Below are 13424 nucleotides of genomic sequence, written 5' to 3' on the forward strand. Positions count from 1 at the left end.
CTGGGCTCACCTGGGGTGGGGGGGGTATTGTCTTGTTTATATTAAGATTCATCTTACTTGTGGACCAGGCCATTCCTTGGGTAGGGAATCCAGGTCTGTATAACGTGGAGAGAGAAGCTAGGCACTACCTTGCATGTATTCATGCATGTCTGTTGCCTGACCTGAAACGCAATGTGATCAGCTGCTTCAGGCTCCTGCTGCCACAGTGAGTTGTACCTTGAACTCTGAGATACAGTGAACCCTTTCTCCTTTAAGTTGTTTTAGTCATGGCACCTCAACAGAAGAAGAAATGAAGACTCCTCTTAGATATATTCAAGGGAGGAATACAGCTTTGTGGAGGGTAAGGAGAGTGGGGCCCTGGGCATATGCTACTTGGCAAAGTAGGTAGAATACACACACACACACACACACACACACACACACACACACACACAAAAACCTTTGGTAGATTTTACATAAAAGATTTCACATCAGATTTTTAAAATCTCTTTAAAGTTACCTATTTTCTCTGAGTAGTTATCACAGTCAACTGAAATTCATTTGTCCTTGTTTTTACATGAAGTCCCTCAGTCCACTTTCTGTCTGATTGGGAAACAGTAACAGCCCGTTTCCTAAATGGCCCCACCCTTTATCCTATGTTCCAGTGAACCGGTGAACTAAAGACCTCTGCAATCAGATTTACAACTCAGCAAGATTAAACAGTTTACTGTTATTTATGACAGGCATATAAGGCCTTCCGTGCCTGCATCTGTCACTGTACATTTGAGAGCTCCTTCCCAAAGAACAGCGTGCCTCCTAACCAAACACTGAGCAGAGCTGCTGACACAGGCCCCTGATAAACATTTTAACCAAGTGCTTGAAAGCACTGTGAGCTCCCACAGCTGTGCCTTTTCAGACTCCTCCTCGGCTGATACCTAGATTAGCATGGAGTCTCCTCGCCTCTGCTGGGCCTGTTCCTCTCAATAATCTCTCACATGGCCCAGTCCATTAGGTCAGAAAATCTTCGTGAAATGGGCAGATTAAGGTCTGGCTTCAGGAAAGGGCAGTGGGGTAGGCCTGGAGCCCCGGATTGGTGTCCCCACAAAAGACAGAGTGGGCAGAAAGATTAAATATGGAAAAACATGGTGTTGACCCAGCTAGCTCCCTTCAGGAGACAACACACAGACTGTACCAGGAAAGGTCTTTGGGTTGAATCAGTCTTAGTGGGAGCAACTGCTGCCACCTCAAGGATCACTCAAAAGAGTACATATGTGTGCAGGCACAGCTGGGCAGGGAGGGGACAGTATCTTCAGCAGTTGCCACCCAGCTTGCCAGCAGCATGGAGAAATGCCAAAAGTCAAGAGGAAGCCCGAGGAAGCAACTGTGGTCACCAGACCAACAGGAGCCTCTGGTTCAAAAAGCCACAGTTAAAAAAAAAAAAAAAAAAAAAGCACACTCTGCCTCCTTTTCATCACAGCAAAATAACTGTGTTCTATGAGTAGACACACAAAAACGCCTTAGTAATTCATTACGTTAAGCCACCGTGCAACTTAGAAAGCATGGAGGCAATATCCCTGCTCTCTCCCTTTTTATAAACCAACCCAAGGCTGTGTGACTTCCCCTCATCATGCAGGTTACAAGCAACAGCATTGTAGACAAAATCCAGACTTTTTCCTGTTTTTGCTGTGTCTCTTGAAAGGCCACTTGGTGGTGGTGGTAGCAGTGGTGGTGGTGATGGTGGTGGTTTTGTGGGTGTGTGTGTGTGTGTGTGTGTGTGTGTGTGTGCTGTGTGTTTAGATGGATGGATGATTAGTCGATTGGTAACTGAGGTAGAGGGCAGCTTATGTTGCCCAGCCTGGCCCTGTAAGCTCATATAATCCTCAAGCCCATTTCCCCTACACCTGGCTATTAACTAATGAATATATGTATGTATGACTATTTTAATTAGAAAAGTGTGTAAAGCAGAAAGAAAGCAAAGGGGCATGCGCACGCGCGCGCACACACACACACACACACACACACACACACACACACCACACACACCCCAAACACAGATATATATGCCCACTGAAACTGGCTGGAGACCAACCTTATTTGCTGACCTTATATACAAAAAAAAAAAAAAAAAAAAAAGGCAGAGGGAGGATCATGACTTCTGCTGATTGCTTTTCCAGTTAGCAAACTGCCGTTCACATCTGTCTTGTACCAAATAAATAGCATTATTGTGTGGCCGTGTCACAAGTCATATACCACCTCACTGTGGGATGACTGCTTCCTTAGCAAAGTACCACAGTGAGCATTGTTGAACACAGGCTTGCACATCTGTACTTAAACAGCTGCAGAAATGATGTTTAGACCAACACCCTCCTGGGCTGTTGTATAAAGATTCTATTAGTTTAGATAATTACTGCCAAGCTGACTGGCCAAAATGTCACATGTATTAATGTCCACCAATACTATGTCATAAACATGATGACTTTCTCCTACCCACACCAATTTTTGGGTATTTTCAATTTTTTAAATATATCAATTATTGCATTTAGATTTATCTGGTTACAATGAGGTTGATTACATTCTTTGTGTGTTTGCTGGTGATAATTTTTGCATTAAATTATTTGTTTTCTTCTTCACTTGGAAGAGTGTGTTCTGCGTTGGACATACAAACCATTAGCTTTAAAACTCTCCTCTCAGTATGTGTTTGAGGTCTTGTATTGAATAAACTAAACCCTGGATTCATTTTTGTTTTCGTTTTTGCTTTTTTTTCCTTTTTCTTTCTTTTTAGAGGAAAACAATAAAAATGACAAAAACAATATTATGTTTGAACAAGATGCTTCTTAGTAAAGACTTGGAAAGGGAGAAGAAGAATCAAAACCCTCCATGACTCCACCATGCCAAGGAAAAGATCTACCTGGATGGTTGAGTGTTCCTGAAGTATTTTCTCTTCATACAAATACAGATATTGCTCCAAAAGATGATGTCATTAAGACCCTAAGAAGTGCATCATATTTAAGGACTCGGGAATTGTGAGCTTTCACTTTTAAGTCTTGTGTATGTTATAGATATGCGTTTATTCATAACTAGCTGGGGGAATCAGTTGCAAGAAGTTAAAATGCCCCCTTTGGCTGTGTAAACACACACAGCGAAAGCACACTGGCCAGGCCTGTGCGTTTTTCAGTTCTACCCATACGGCCAATGCCTGACACTGGCGCCCTAGCTTTCTACCTCCATTCTGATATTCTTCGGATAATCAGATTCATTTTCTCCTGCATAGTATTCCCAAGTAATCTTATTAAAATTCTATTCCAATGCTTATTTATATTGCTGTTCTCTAACAATGGCCCTCAAGTCTGTAAAGAAATCAGCAAATGTGCAGAGCTCACAAAAGGCGCCATCAAAACAGACCTCTGATCAAAAGTGATTCTTAGGGCAAGTTTTACACATAATGTTGCGGATGTGTGTCTGCCTTTTCAATAAACACCATTATATTTTATCACAAGATTTAATAAAGCAGCTTAGTTGAAAACACCATCTGGGGCTCTGGATACGTTAACCAAAGCTTAAAATAACCACCCAGCAACTGGGAGGGCCCAGCTGTTCCCAAAACTCCCTCTCCCGCCTTTAAATTCCCCTTAAAAAAAAAAAAAAAAAAAAAAAAAAAAAGAGTGAGTGAAGACAAGAGGCTAAGAGTGTCAACTGCTCACTGGTCACAGGGGGAAATGGAGGCAGCTGCCGCCTCCTGAAGTGCGTTGTTGTTCCCAGGAGATCTGCCTGTTGCACACTCAGGTTTGAAGATCTGGAAAGGGCACTGAGGGAAAGCTATGAAGGCTCCTTCTGGGTTCCTCCTGAGCACACCACTGTCTGCACTGTGGTAGCCCGTTCTGTTTTGTCCACCAGGTCTCGAATGAACGCTAGCTAAAAACACAGAGCCAATCACTCTTCCTCGTGAGGCCCCATCCTGGGTCACCTAACCCAGATTTTTAGATCTAACGCAGGCAAGAGGCCCTAGGTGTTGCCGTACTGGAAGCAGCTCTTGCTTCAGTCTCTGCACGCCCACCCTCCACCAGCACAGCCTACTTTGTGTCAACTTCTAGTCTGTGTTTACTCCTCTTTGGAACCACACCAAGATCCTCCCTACATAGCAGCAGCAAATGCCAAAACAAGTATGTTCTCAGGCTTTTGGTGGTGGTGGTTAATGTTTTTGTTTTTGTTTTTCTTTGTGTTTTTTAACAACCAGCTTTCCATGGACAATTGGGATCATACAGTCTGTGGGAGCACCTACCTGGGAGACAGTCCCAAATCCTCAGCTGACCAAGCTGTCTCAGGTGACTAATTCGGCTTCCACCTCTAAAAGATTTCACTGATCCTGACTAGCTATTGCAGTCTCTTGGATAGACTGTATCCTTTGTTCATCATTGTTGGTCATCCTGTTGTCAGTGTAGATCATACTTGACCAACAAACAGATTTTCTCTTGGCAGAAATGTCCAGCAGAGCTGTAAAGTTTTTGTCAAGGGACCCATGACAGCCTTTGTTCAATACATATGGTTAAATCATATTTATCTAGGACACATTCTGTTGGCCACAACAATACTTTTTTCTTTTTGATAAAATGTATTATGGATGACGGGCGTGGTGACACACATACCTTTAGTCCTAGTACTTGTGAGGCTGAGGCAGGTGGATCTCTCAAGGCCATTCTGGTCTATAAAGTGAGGCCAGGACAGCCAGGACCCTATCTCAAAAACCAAAAAACAAAAACAAAAACAAAAAACAAAAAAAAAGTATTATGGTTTGAAGCTGAGATGTCTCCCAAAGGCTCATGTGCTAAGAAAATTAGTTGTAGGTTATCAACTTTGAGAGAAGTGATTGAATTCTGGAGGTTTCCACCTACCCAGGATTAACCCCTTAATGGAGTCATACTGTAATGGCAATATTGGTAGGTAGGGCCTATTTCAGAGACATGGATAACTGGGAGACCACCATGGAGGTTGTGGGGGTAGGGGATTCCACTTTGATTAGCTTCCAGTTCCTGTCCCCACGGTCTTCTGCTTCATCATGGGCCCATAGCAGACTGAGCACACATTGACACCCCAGAAATGATGGATAAATTAAATCTTTATCCCTACCACTGTAGGCATTTGTCACAACAACAAAAAATGCCCAATATGGTGCCTTAAATGCTACAAAGTGCATTCTAGAACAAGGCTTGAGTAGATTCCCAAGGGAGTTATTACTGTATATTATTAGATTATTACAATGATATAACCATACCCAATTTGAAGGCAAGTGGCTTCTAGACATGCCAAAAGGTTAAAAGAGTCTATTCTGCAACTTGAGTGGCAGAGAAAGGAAAAGAGGGTCTGCCTTCCAGCTGCTAACCCAAGGCTATTTCTACCATCTCATTACCTCCAAGGTTATCCCATTTAGAAATCTTGTGTGAACTTTCCAAGTATGTGTTTGTAATATATGATGATGTGGGAGGCACAACTTAGAGAAAACAATGGAGGAACAGAATTGGTTTTTGTTTGTTCTGCTTTTTTTTTTTTTTTTTTTTAAGATTTATGTTTTATGTATACAGGTGCGTTGTCTCCATGTTTGCCTGCAGGGCCAAAAGAGGGCATCAGATTGTGAATTGCAATCAGCTGCTGGGAACTGAACTCAGGACTTCGGGAAGAACAGTCAGTACTCTTCACCACTAAGCCATCTCTCCAACCCCAGAAACCAGAATTATTAAACATGCAGGTTTTTTATTCTTTGAGAGCAGAAAAATGGCTGACATCTAGTCAGCCTGAAGGGTGGGATGGATGGTGTCTAACAACCTGCTGGTCTCTTGCTATTCTATGGAGCCAGTCTTTAACTGGATCTCCCAAAATCCTGCGCATTGTTGAGGCCTTAATCCCAAACTTTGTCTCTTAGTGAATAAAACCCATCATTATGAAAGAGGTCCCATGTACTTTGCATCCTCCATCCTCTATCCTTTATCCTCCATCCTCCATCCTCCATCCTTACACTTATTACAAATCCTTCCTCCTTGGCCATTCTTACTGTAAAGGTCAGAGGTACTTTGCTATTGAAGTGTAATTTGTAAAGGAGTTTCAGTGTAGCCGTCTCTGAAGCTTTGTTGTGATAACTGCCATGTGGTGACTTTCCCCCAGTTTTACTGTGCTTAAAGGTGTAAGAAAAAATAAACTGTGAGATCAGACTCTGGAAGTTTTGACCCAGTGCCTACCAAAGCGGTGCTGACCTGATCATTTTCCTGCTAGCTGTGCTGCTTGCAGGGACCCCAACACTATGGCCTATGTTTAACCTGTGGATGCTTTGGGGTATGCCAGACCAACTGTAGTTATAACACACAAGCAGATTATAAAAGCTAAGTTCCAGTGCCATGCTATGCTATCCAGCATCATTATTGTTAACTCCTTGCAACTATTTCAATTTTATTGAATTAAAATGAAAGAAAAGTTTAAAATTTAGCTCACTGATCACACTAGCTACATTACAAGTATTCAGATGCCACACTTGGATAAAGGCCAGGATAGTGCCGATCCTAAGACACTTCCACCAGCAGAGAACCATGCTACAGAATGTCATCTCCAGGGAAGGGGGATCTCCATCACTCCTTGGTCTGCTTACTAAGGTCAAGTGCAGAGAGATAAAATTTTAGAAACATCTTGAGGGAAACACAGTTCCCAATATTAAGTAAGAAGATTCCAGCCAAAAAAGGGACAGGGACAAAGGTATTTTTACAGAAACTGTGGTGATCTAAATTCTTTAGTGTGTGTGTGTGCGTGCGTGTGTGTGTGTGTGTGTGTGTGTGTGTGTGTGTGTGTGTGTGAATACTACTAAAGAAGTTCTGAACCAGATGGAAATAAAAACAGGTTCAAAGACAATTAGATGCAAACTAATTTTGTTTACCACATCAAATACTACTGACTCTCAGTTCAGTCCTATTGACTTTTTAATACCCAACCATTTTTTCCCTACAGTATAGCATGGTTTGTGTCTTCAGAAAAAATTAAAATATTTCTCAGGAGGTTTTAGGTAAGTTTATATAGCAACATTGAAACTACAAAAAGGAGAGAATACTTGCCTAGCATTCCCCCAGCACTGAGTGGAGGGTGGAAAGCTAAAAATATCTTATTTATTCAGTAACCCACTGAAATTGAATGCAGAAAAAAAAATCCAAGAATTCATGGAGCATTCCCAAAATCCAAAAGTGAAACAAATTCAGTTGTCATAAAATTCAGTTATAGAGATGACTGTTTTCTCCAATCCTTGTTCCAAAGTTAGCAGTGTAAAAAAGAAAAAGAAAAAAAGAAAAGAAAGAAAGAAAGGAAACAGAGTGTCTTCTTTCCAGAAGGAAGAAGTAAGTGGCTCAGTTGTAAGGACATGTCTGGTTCATGGCCCTGAAGGCTGGGAGATAGCTCAACTGGTAAAGTGTTTGCAGTGAATATCTGAGGTCAACACTTAGTACCCATGTAAGAAGCAAGGCAGGGGGCTGAGAAAATGGCTGAGCAGGTAAAGCCACCTGCCGGCAAGCCTGACAGCCTGAGTTCGATCCTCAGGACCCACATGCTATGGTACACAGGCCCCATCCCCAGAGAGAGAGAGAGAGAGAAAAGAAGAAGAAGAAGAAGAAGAAGGAGGAGGAGGAGGAGGAGGAGGAGGAAGAAGAAGAGGAGGAGGAGGAAGAGGAGGAAGAGACAGAGAAGGCACAAAAACATGCACTAGCTAGTATAATTTGAGAATTAGAGTATTTTGAAAGAGTATTTTGAAACTTTCAATGAAATAGCTTGAGATGATCATTAGTGGGTTTTAAGACAATGACTAAATTTTGATAAGAAACCAAACATGCACATAGTATAAATTGAGCCCACAAGTGACTACAGCCTGGGAAGATAATGGAGGGGCATAGAAACAGTGACTACCAGGACTCCACAGTCCTTCTATTGTCACTAATGCTGACACCACCCAGCCTGGGCTTCGCAGGATGCAGATAATTCAGAGCCCCACAAAGTGCTGATTGTGAGACAGTCTCACTACGTAGCCCAAGCTGACATCAGCCTCCCAAGTGATGGCATCAGAGGCATGCATCGCCACACCAGGCTTTGAAATATGCTCATTAAAAAGTAAGTTAAAACTGAATCCATTGAAATTTGCAAAAGGACTGAATGCTCATGTCCCATAAGTTCATATATTGAAGTCCTAAGTCCAGGGTGATTGCTGGAGGTAAGGCTGAGTGGTAAGGATGGAGTCCTTGCGACTGGAATCTAGAGTCTTCAAGAATTATCTAGGCCTTCCTTCTATGCAAAGCCACAGTAGGAAAGCACCTTCTGTGAGCCAGAAAATGGGCCCTCACTAGACACCAAAATAACAAGAGCCTGGACCTTGGACTTGCAGCCTCTAGAACTGCTTTGAAATGAGTTCTGTTGTGTATAAGCTAGCCAGTTCATAGCATTTTGTTACAGTAGCCCAAATGGGCAAGTCTTCAGAATTAATTTCCAGTCAACAAGAACAACAAAAGGTAGAATGAAAAAGTTAAATGGTGTCATAAAATCTGAAAAGGCCAAAAGAAACATTCTACAAGCAACTGGCCTGGCTCTTTACAAATCAGTTTTATAGACAGATTCACAGACTAATGAGCAGACAAGAGAGTATTTTATAGGTTAAAATTTGACCTAAATTACCAAATGCAGTGTTTATTCCTTGATTAGGAAAACTTGGGTTGAGTAAATCATGCATAAAAGAATGTCAAAGCAACAGAGTGAACTCAAATGTAGAGTTATAACTATGTAAGGGAAAGGTCCTTATTTATTAAGAGTTCCACACTAGGGACAAAGTCTGTTTTCTTAATACAACAAAAATGGGTCAAACATTATAAAATGTTTAGAGTCAAGGCTTAGGCCACCGAAAAGTCCTATTTTGACTTTTCTGAAAGCTAGAAATTTTCATTGTACTTATTTTTACATACATATGTGTATTGTGAGAGTGCAGGCATGTACAATCCTAACCATAATTTTAATTTTTTACACTTATTTATTGTGTGTGTGTATGTATGTATGTATGCATTCATGCATGCATGTATGTTCACACACATACACATGCAGACACACATCACAATGTACATGTGAACAACTTGGAAGAGTCAGTTCTTTCCTGCCATGTGGGTTCTAGGAATCAAACTCAGATGATTAGGCATTGAGGCAAGAACTTGACTTGCTGAGATGGGATCTTTCTGATCCCATTATCATAATTTTATCCTAAAAATATTCAAATCCCAGGTTATATAGTTACTAGTGTGAAATGCATCAGCTTGACGTCTGACAGACTAGTAAAATATGTGTAATACGCTCATCACTTAGAAACTTTTTAATTCTGGTCTCCTCCAGCAACTATATTAACAAATACCAAGAACATCTTTTCTCAGAAAGTTCCCTTGTAAAATTAACTGTCTTAGTCACTGTTCTATTGCTGTGAAGAGACATCATGACCACAACCACTCTTATAAAGCAAAGGGTTGAGCTGGGGACTGGCTTACAGTTTCAGAGGCTTAGTCCACTAGCATCATGGCAGGAAGCATGGAGGTACACAGACACAGACAGACATGATCCTGGAGGAGTAGTGAGAATTTTACACCCTGATCCACAGGCAGCAGGGTGAGAGAGACTGGGCCTGGCCTGGCAGTAGGCTTTGAAACCTCAAAGCTCCACCCCCCAGTGACACACTTCCTCCAACAAGGCCACGCCTCCTAATCCTTTTTAAAAGTTCCACTTCCTGGTAACTAAGTATTCAACTATATGAGCCTATGAGGCGTCACTCATATTCAAACCACAACATTAATTTTTCAGTCAAAACCAAACTTTTTCAGATGGAGGAATGACAGGCCACTTGACAATCAGGTTTTCTAGGTCAGAGAGAATGAGCTCTAGTTTCTGAGACTTCTGTATCCTGCTTATGGATGCCTGGTCAGGAATCTATTTTAAAGGCTTTAGGAATCCAAGTCCATCACCCCTCAGCCTCATGCAGCCTGCAGGTTAGAAGGCAAGTGAGTTCCTATCCATTTTCTTTTTCTCAACTAATTTTTTTTAAGATTTATTTGTTTTATTTATTGTATATCAGTGCTTTATCTGCCGAAGAAGGCATCAGATCACATTATAGATGGTGGTGAGCCACCATGTGGTGGCTGGGAATTGAACTCAGGACCTCTGGAAGACCAGGTGGTGCTCTTAACCACTGAGCCATCTCTTTAGCCCCTCAACTAATTTTTTAAAATTCACTTTACATCATATCATAGCTCCCTCCCTCCTCTCCTCCCAGTCCTTCCTTCTCTCTTCCCCCTATTCCCTCTCCCCTACTCCTCAGGAAAGGGGATCCCCACCACCACCCACCCACCCCAGTACATAAAGTTGCATCAGTACTGAGTACATCCTCTTCCACTGAGCCCAGACAAGGCCTCCCCACCACGGGGAAGTGATCGAAAAGCAGGCAACAGAGTCCATGACAGAGACAGCCCCTGCTCCCCTTACTAGGGGACCCACATGCAGACTAAGCTGCCCACTGATGACATCTGTGTAGGAGGCCTAAGTCCAGGATAGCTGTACCATCCGTTTTCAGTCACACAAAGGACCAATATTGCAATTTCATTTTCTAGTCCTGCCAAACACTTCTCCTAGAGCCAACTATCTGAGTGTTCACTTCAGAACAAGTCTCCCAGAAGATGAGAGAAAATGAAGAGAAGACTGGTCCAAGCCACTGCTTGAAGTACAAATCAACAACTATCTTCCACAAATATTCTGACCCACGATAAATACTATGTTCCTCTCACCCCCCTCTCCCACCCCCCCCCCCCCGACAAATTAGAACATGGAGGAAGGCGAATGCTGTTATAGCCCTCCCAGGGCTCACTATCCTCCTTCGTTCCCAGGACCGGCTTAGTCAGACAAGAGGGAAAGAGTATTTGTTACCCTCTCTCCAATCCCGGATGCCAGCCCACATTTATCAATCCCTGACGCCAGCCCACATTCGTCAATCCCAGGTGAGGAGCCAAAGAGAAATGTCAGTCTGGACTCCACTCTAACACTTCTGGTCCCGTTTCCCTCTATTGTTTTGGGGGGGGGGTATTAAGAAAAGAAAGCAACAGCAACAAAAACCACACACACACACACACACACACACACACACACACACACACACAATTCCATTCCTAAAACACTGAGAAGAGAAAATCACAGTAGGAAAACATGAAGCCTGAGCAGCCCTAGCTAGCGAGGAAACACGAAGAGGAAATGGGAGCACGGAGAGCAGGGTGGGGCGGCCAGGGTCCGTATGACAGGTAATTATCTGGTTTCGCTCTTTTAAATGTTTACATCTGTACCTCTGCAAGAGATTTCACCCAAGAGAAAGTTTCGTGGGTGTGAATCTGGTCACGTTAACCAGGCTCAGATGACTTTTTAAAATCATGTTTCCTATAGAGTATTCAGAGACCCCCCTAAAGTTTGCTAGTCAAACGTTTTGGTAGCTGGATTTGGAGCTAAGGGGGCACCAAGTGGGGCGAGCTGAATGGATTTATAGGTAGTTGCTTTTGTCTGTAGGATAAGAAAGAGGAGACAGAAAGAAACTCAAAGTCTGAGAAAGCAGATTGCCGAAGAAGAAAACTGAAGAGGTCTTGGGAGAAGGGAGCCGAAATGAAGGTGAGGGTGTCAAATGCCAGCAGCATCTTGGAGGGAAGTTAAGAACTGCGTTCAGAATGCTCACAGAGCCTTCGGAGAAAGGCCTCCTGGGAACTGAGAGCCCAGCCTTTAAAACCATCCCACCCGACCCCTGTCTCAGTCAAAGTAATCACTAAAGGACCACTGGGCTAGAGTTATCCATCAGGGGCCCACAGGGGCCAAATAGTGCATGGTTCAATGATGGCGTGCGAACGCAGATAACTGTTAAATTTGACAGGTAAGATTTGGAAAGAGAGAATTGTGGCAAAAGAAAAGAATAAAAGAACGCCAGGGTGGGAGATCATGTTGGCAGACTCGAAAAAAGCCTATGTAGGGAGGCGGGCAATAAATCGGTTGGGTGAATATGGGAAACCCAAAGCTGCGATGGAGTGGGAAATGGACGAGGAAGGGAATACGGAAAGTGGAACAGGTGCGGGAGAAACGTAAGGTTCCAGATCCCGGCTTTGAGAAGAACAGCCCTCTTCAAGCCTAGTGTCTCAGTGCACCTAGTGTCTGCCCGTGCCGGCGTGGGAAGCAGGGGAGAGCACTAGGGAGGTGGCCGGGGCGGGGGCGTGGGGGCCCGCAAACCCCGCGTGAAAGTCACTCACCCCGTTGGCTGCAGCCATTTGCACCACGATCTCAGTGGCCGTCCTGCTGAAGTACCTGCCGTCGCTGCCCACCACCATGGTGCAACCCTGGCGGTCGCGCAGGTCGATGGACGACAGCACGCTCTGGATGAAGTTGGGCAGGTAGTTGCGCTGGCCCTCAAAGAGCCCTGTGGGACGCCGCAGCCCGCCGCCGCCAGCCGGCCGCTGGTCCTCGTAGGGCGCCGTGGGCACCGTTAGCACCGGGATGGGGCTCCCCTCCATGGCGCCGCTGGCCGGTCCTGCCGCGGCTGCGGGAGCCTCGGGGATCTACAGCCCTCCCGGGCCCCCGCGGTCTGGCCTGGCTCCCGGCTCCGCCTCGCGCCCTCCCCGCCCCTCCCCACCCTCCCGCCGCTGCTCTCAGCTTGTCCCCTCAACGTCCCGGAATGGAGTCTGCCTCCACCTTCAGATAAAGTTTTCTCCTTCACAGAGGAGCGCCCAGCTGTCCTCGATTTCTTTCCCCAGGCTCCAGAACCCAGCTACGGCGTTCCCAACCACACCTTCAGCTCAGTGCCTGGACTCCAACCTACCAGCTGCTCCTGAGGCACACTCTCCCCCAGATAGCCTTAGAACTCCAGTCTGAGCTAGCCTGGGGCCTAGCCAGCAGCCCTCTCACCTTATACCCTGAGAGTCAGCTTAGCTCAAGCACAAGTTTCTCTCCCTAGTAAGGACAGAGAGGGAGGTGAAGGGGGCTGAAACCTTTCGCCATCAGAGAACAGCCCTAGCCAAAAATAACCCTGGAAAGGAGAGCTGAAAATTGTTAGGCTCTGCCAGAGGTGAAACTGAAGGCTGGAGGCTGGGCTCTGTGTGTGTGTGTGTGTGTGTGTGTGTGTGTGTGTGTGTGTGTGTGTGTCCACGTTGCAGGAACATTTGTCGTGGGGAATCACACCCTGTCGGCCCCTTCAGGCCTCAGAACTACCCCAGCACCAACTTTCATAACATCTCTGGAGATTTTTCGTTTTGTATTTTTGGTTTGTTTGTTTGTTTGTTTCATTGTTGTAATTGCAACAAACACATATTTTCTTATCCCTGCCCTGCTCGTCCTTTCTATACGTCTGCTTAGAAACCGGCTTCCTTCTGGCTGCATCTGTCCAC

The 13424-nt window shown here is 44.4% G+C and overlaps 1 protein-coding gene across 1 annotated transcript in view; it reads right to left on the reverse strand.

Moving 5' to 3' along the window:
• Nucleotides 1-12639, reverse strand: part of Pgm5 (phosphoglucomutase 5) — a 170041-nt gene extending 157402 nt beyond the window's left edge. The window contains exon 1 of the mRNA XM_051146273.1: nt 12294-12639. Within this exon, the coding sequence (XP_051002230.1) occupies nt 12294-12554 (261 nt within the window). The 5' untranslated portion in view covers nt 12555-12639. The remainder of the gene's footprint in view (nt 1-12293) is intronic.
• Nucleotides 12640-13424: the final 785 nt, after the last annotated feature.

The sequence above is a fragment of the Acomys russatus genome, chromosome 5 (genome assembly GCF_903995435.1).
Source record: "Acomys russatus chromosome 5, mAcoRus1.1, whole genome shotgun sequence".
Classification (NCBI taxonomy): domain Eukaryota; kingdom Metazoa; phylum Chordata; class Mammalia; order Rodentia; family Muridae; genus Acomys; species Acomys russatus.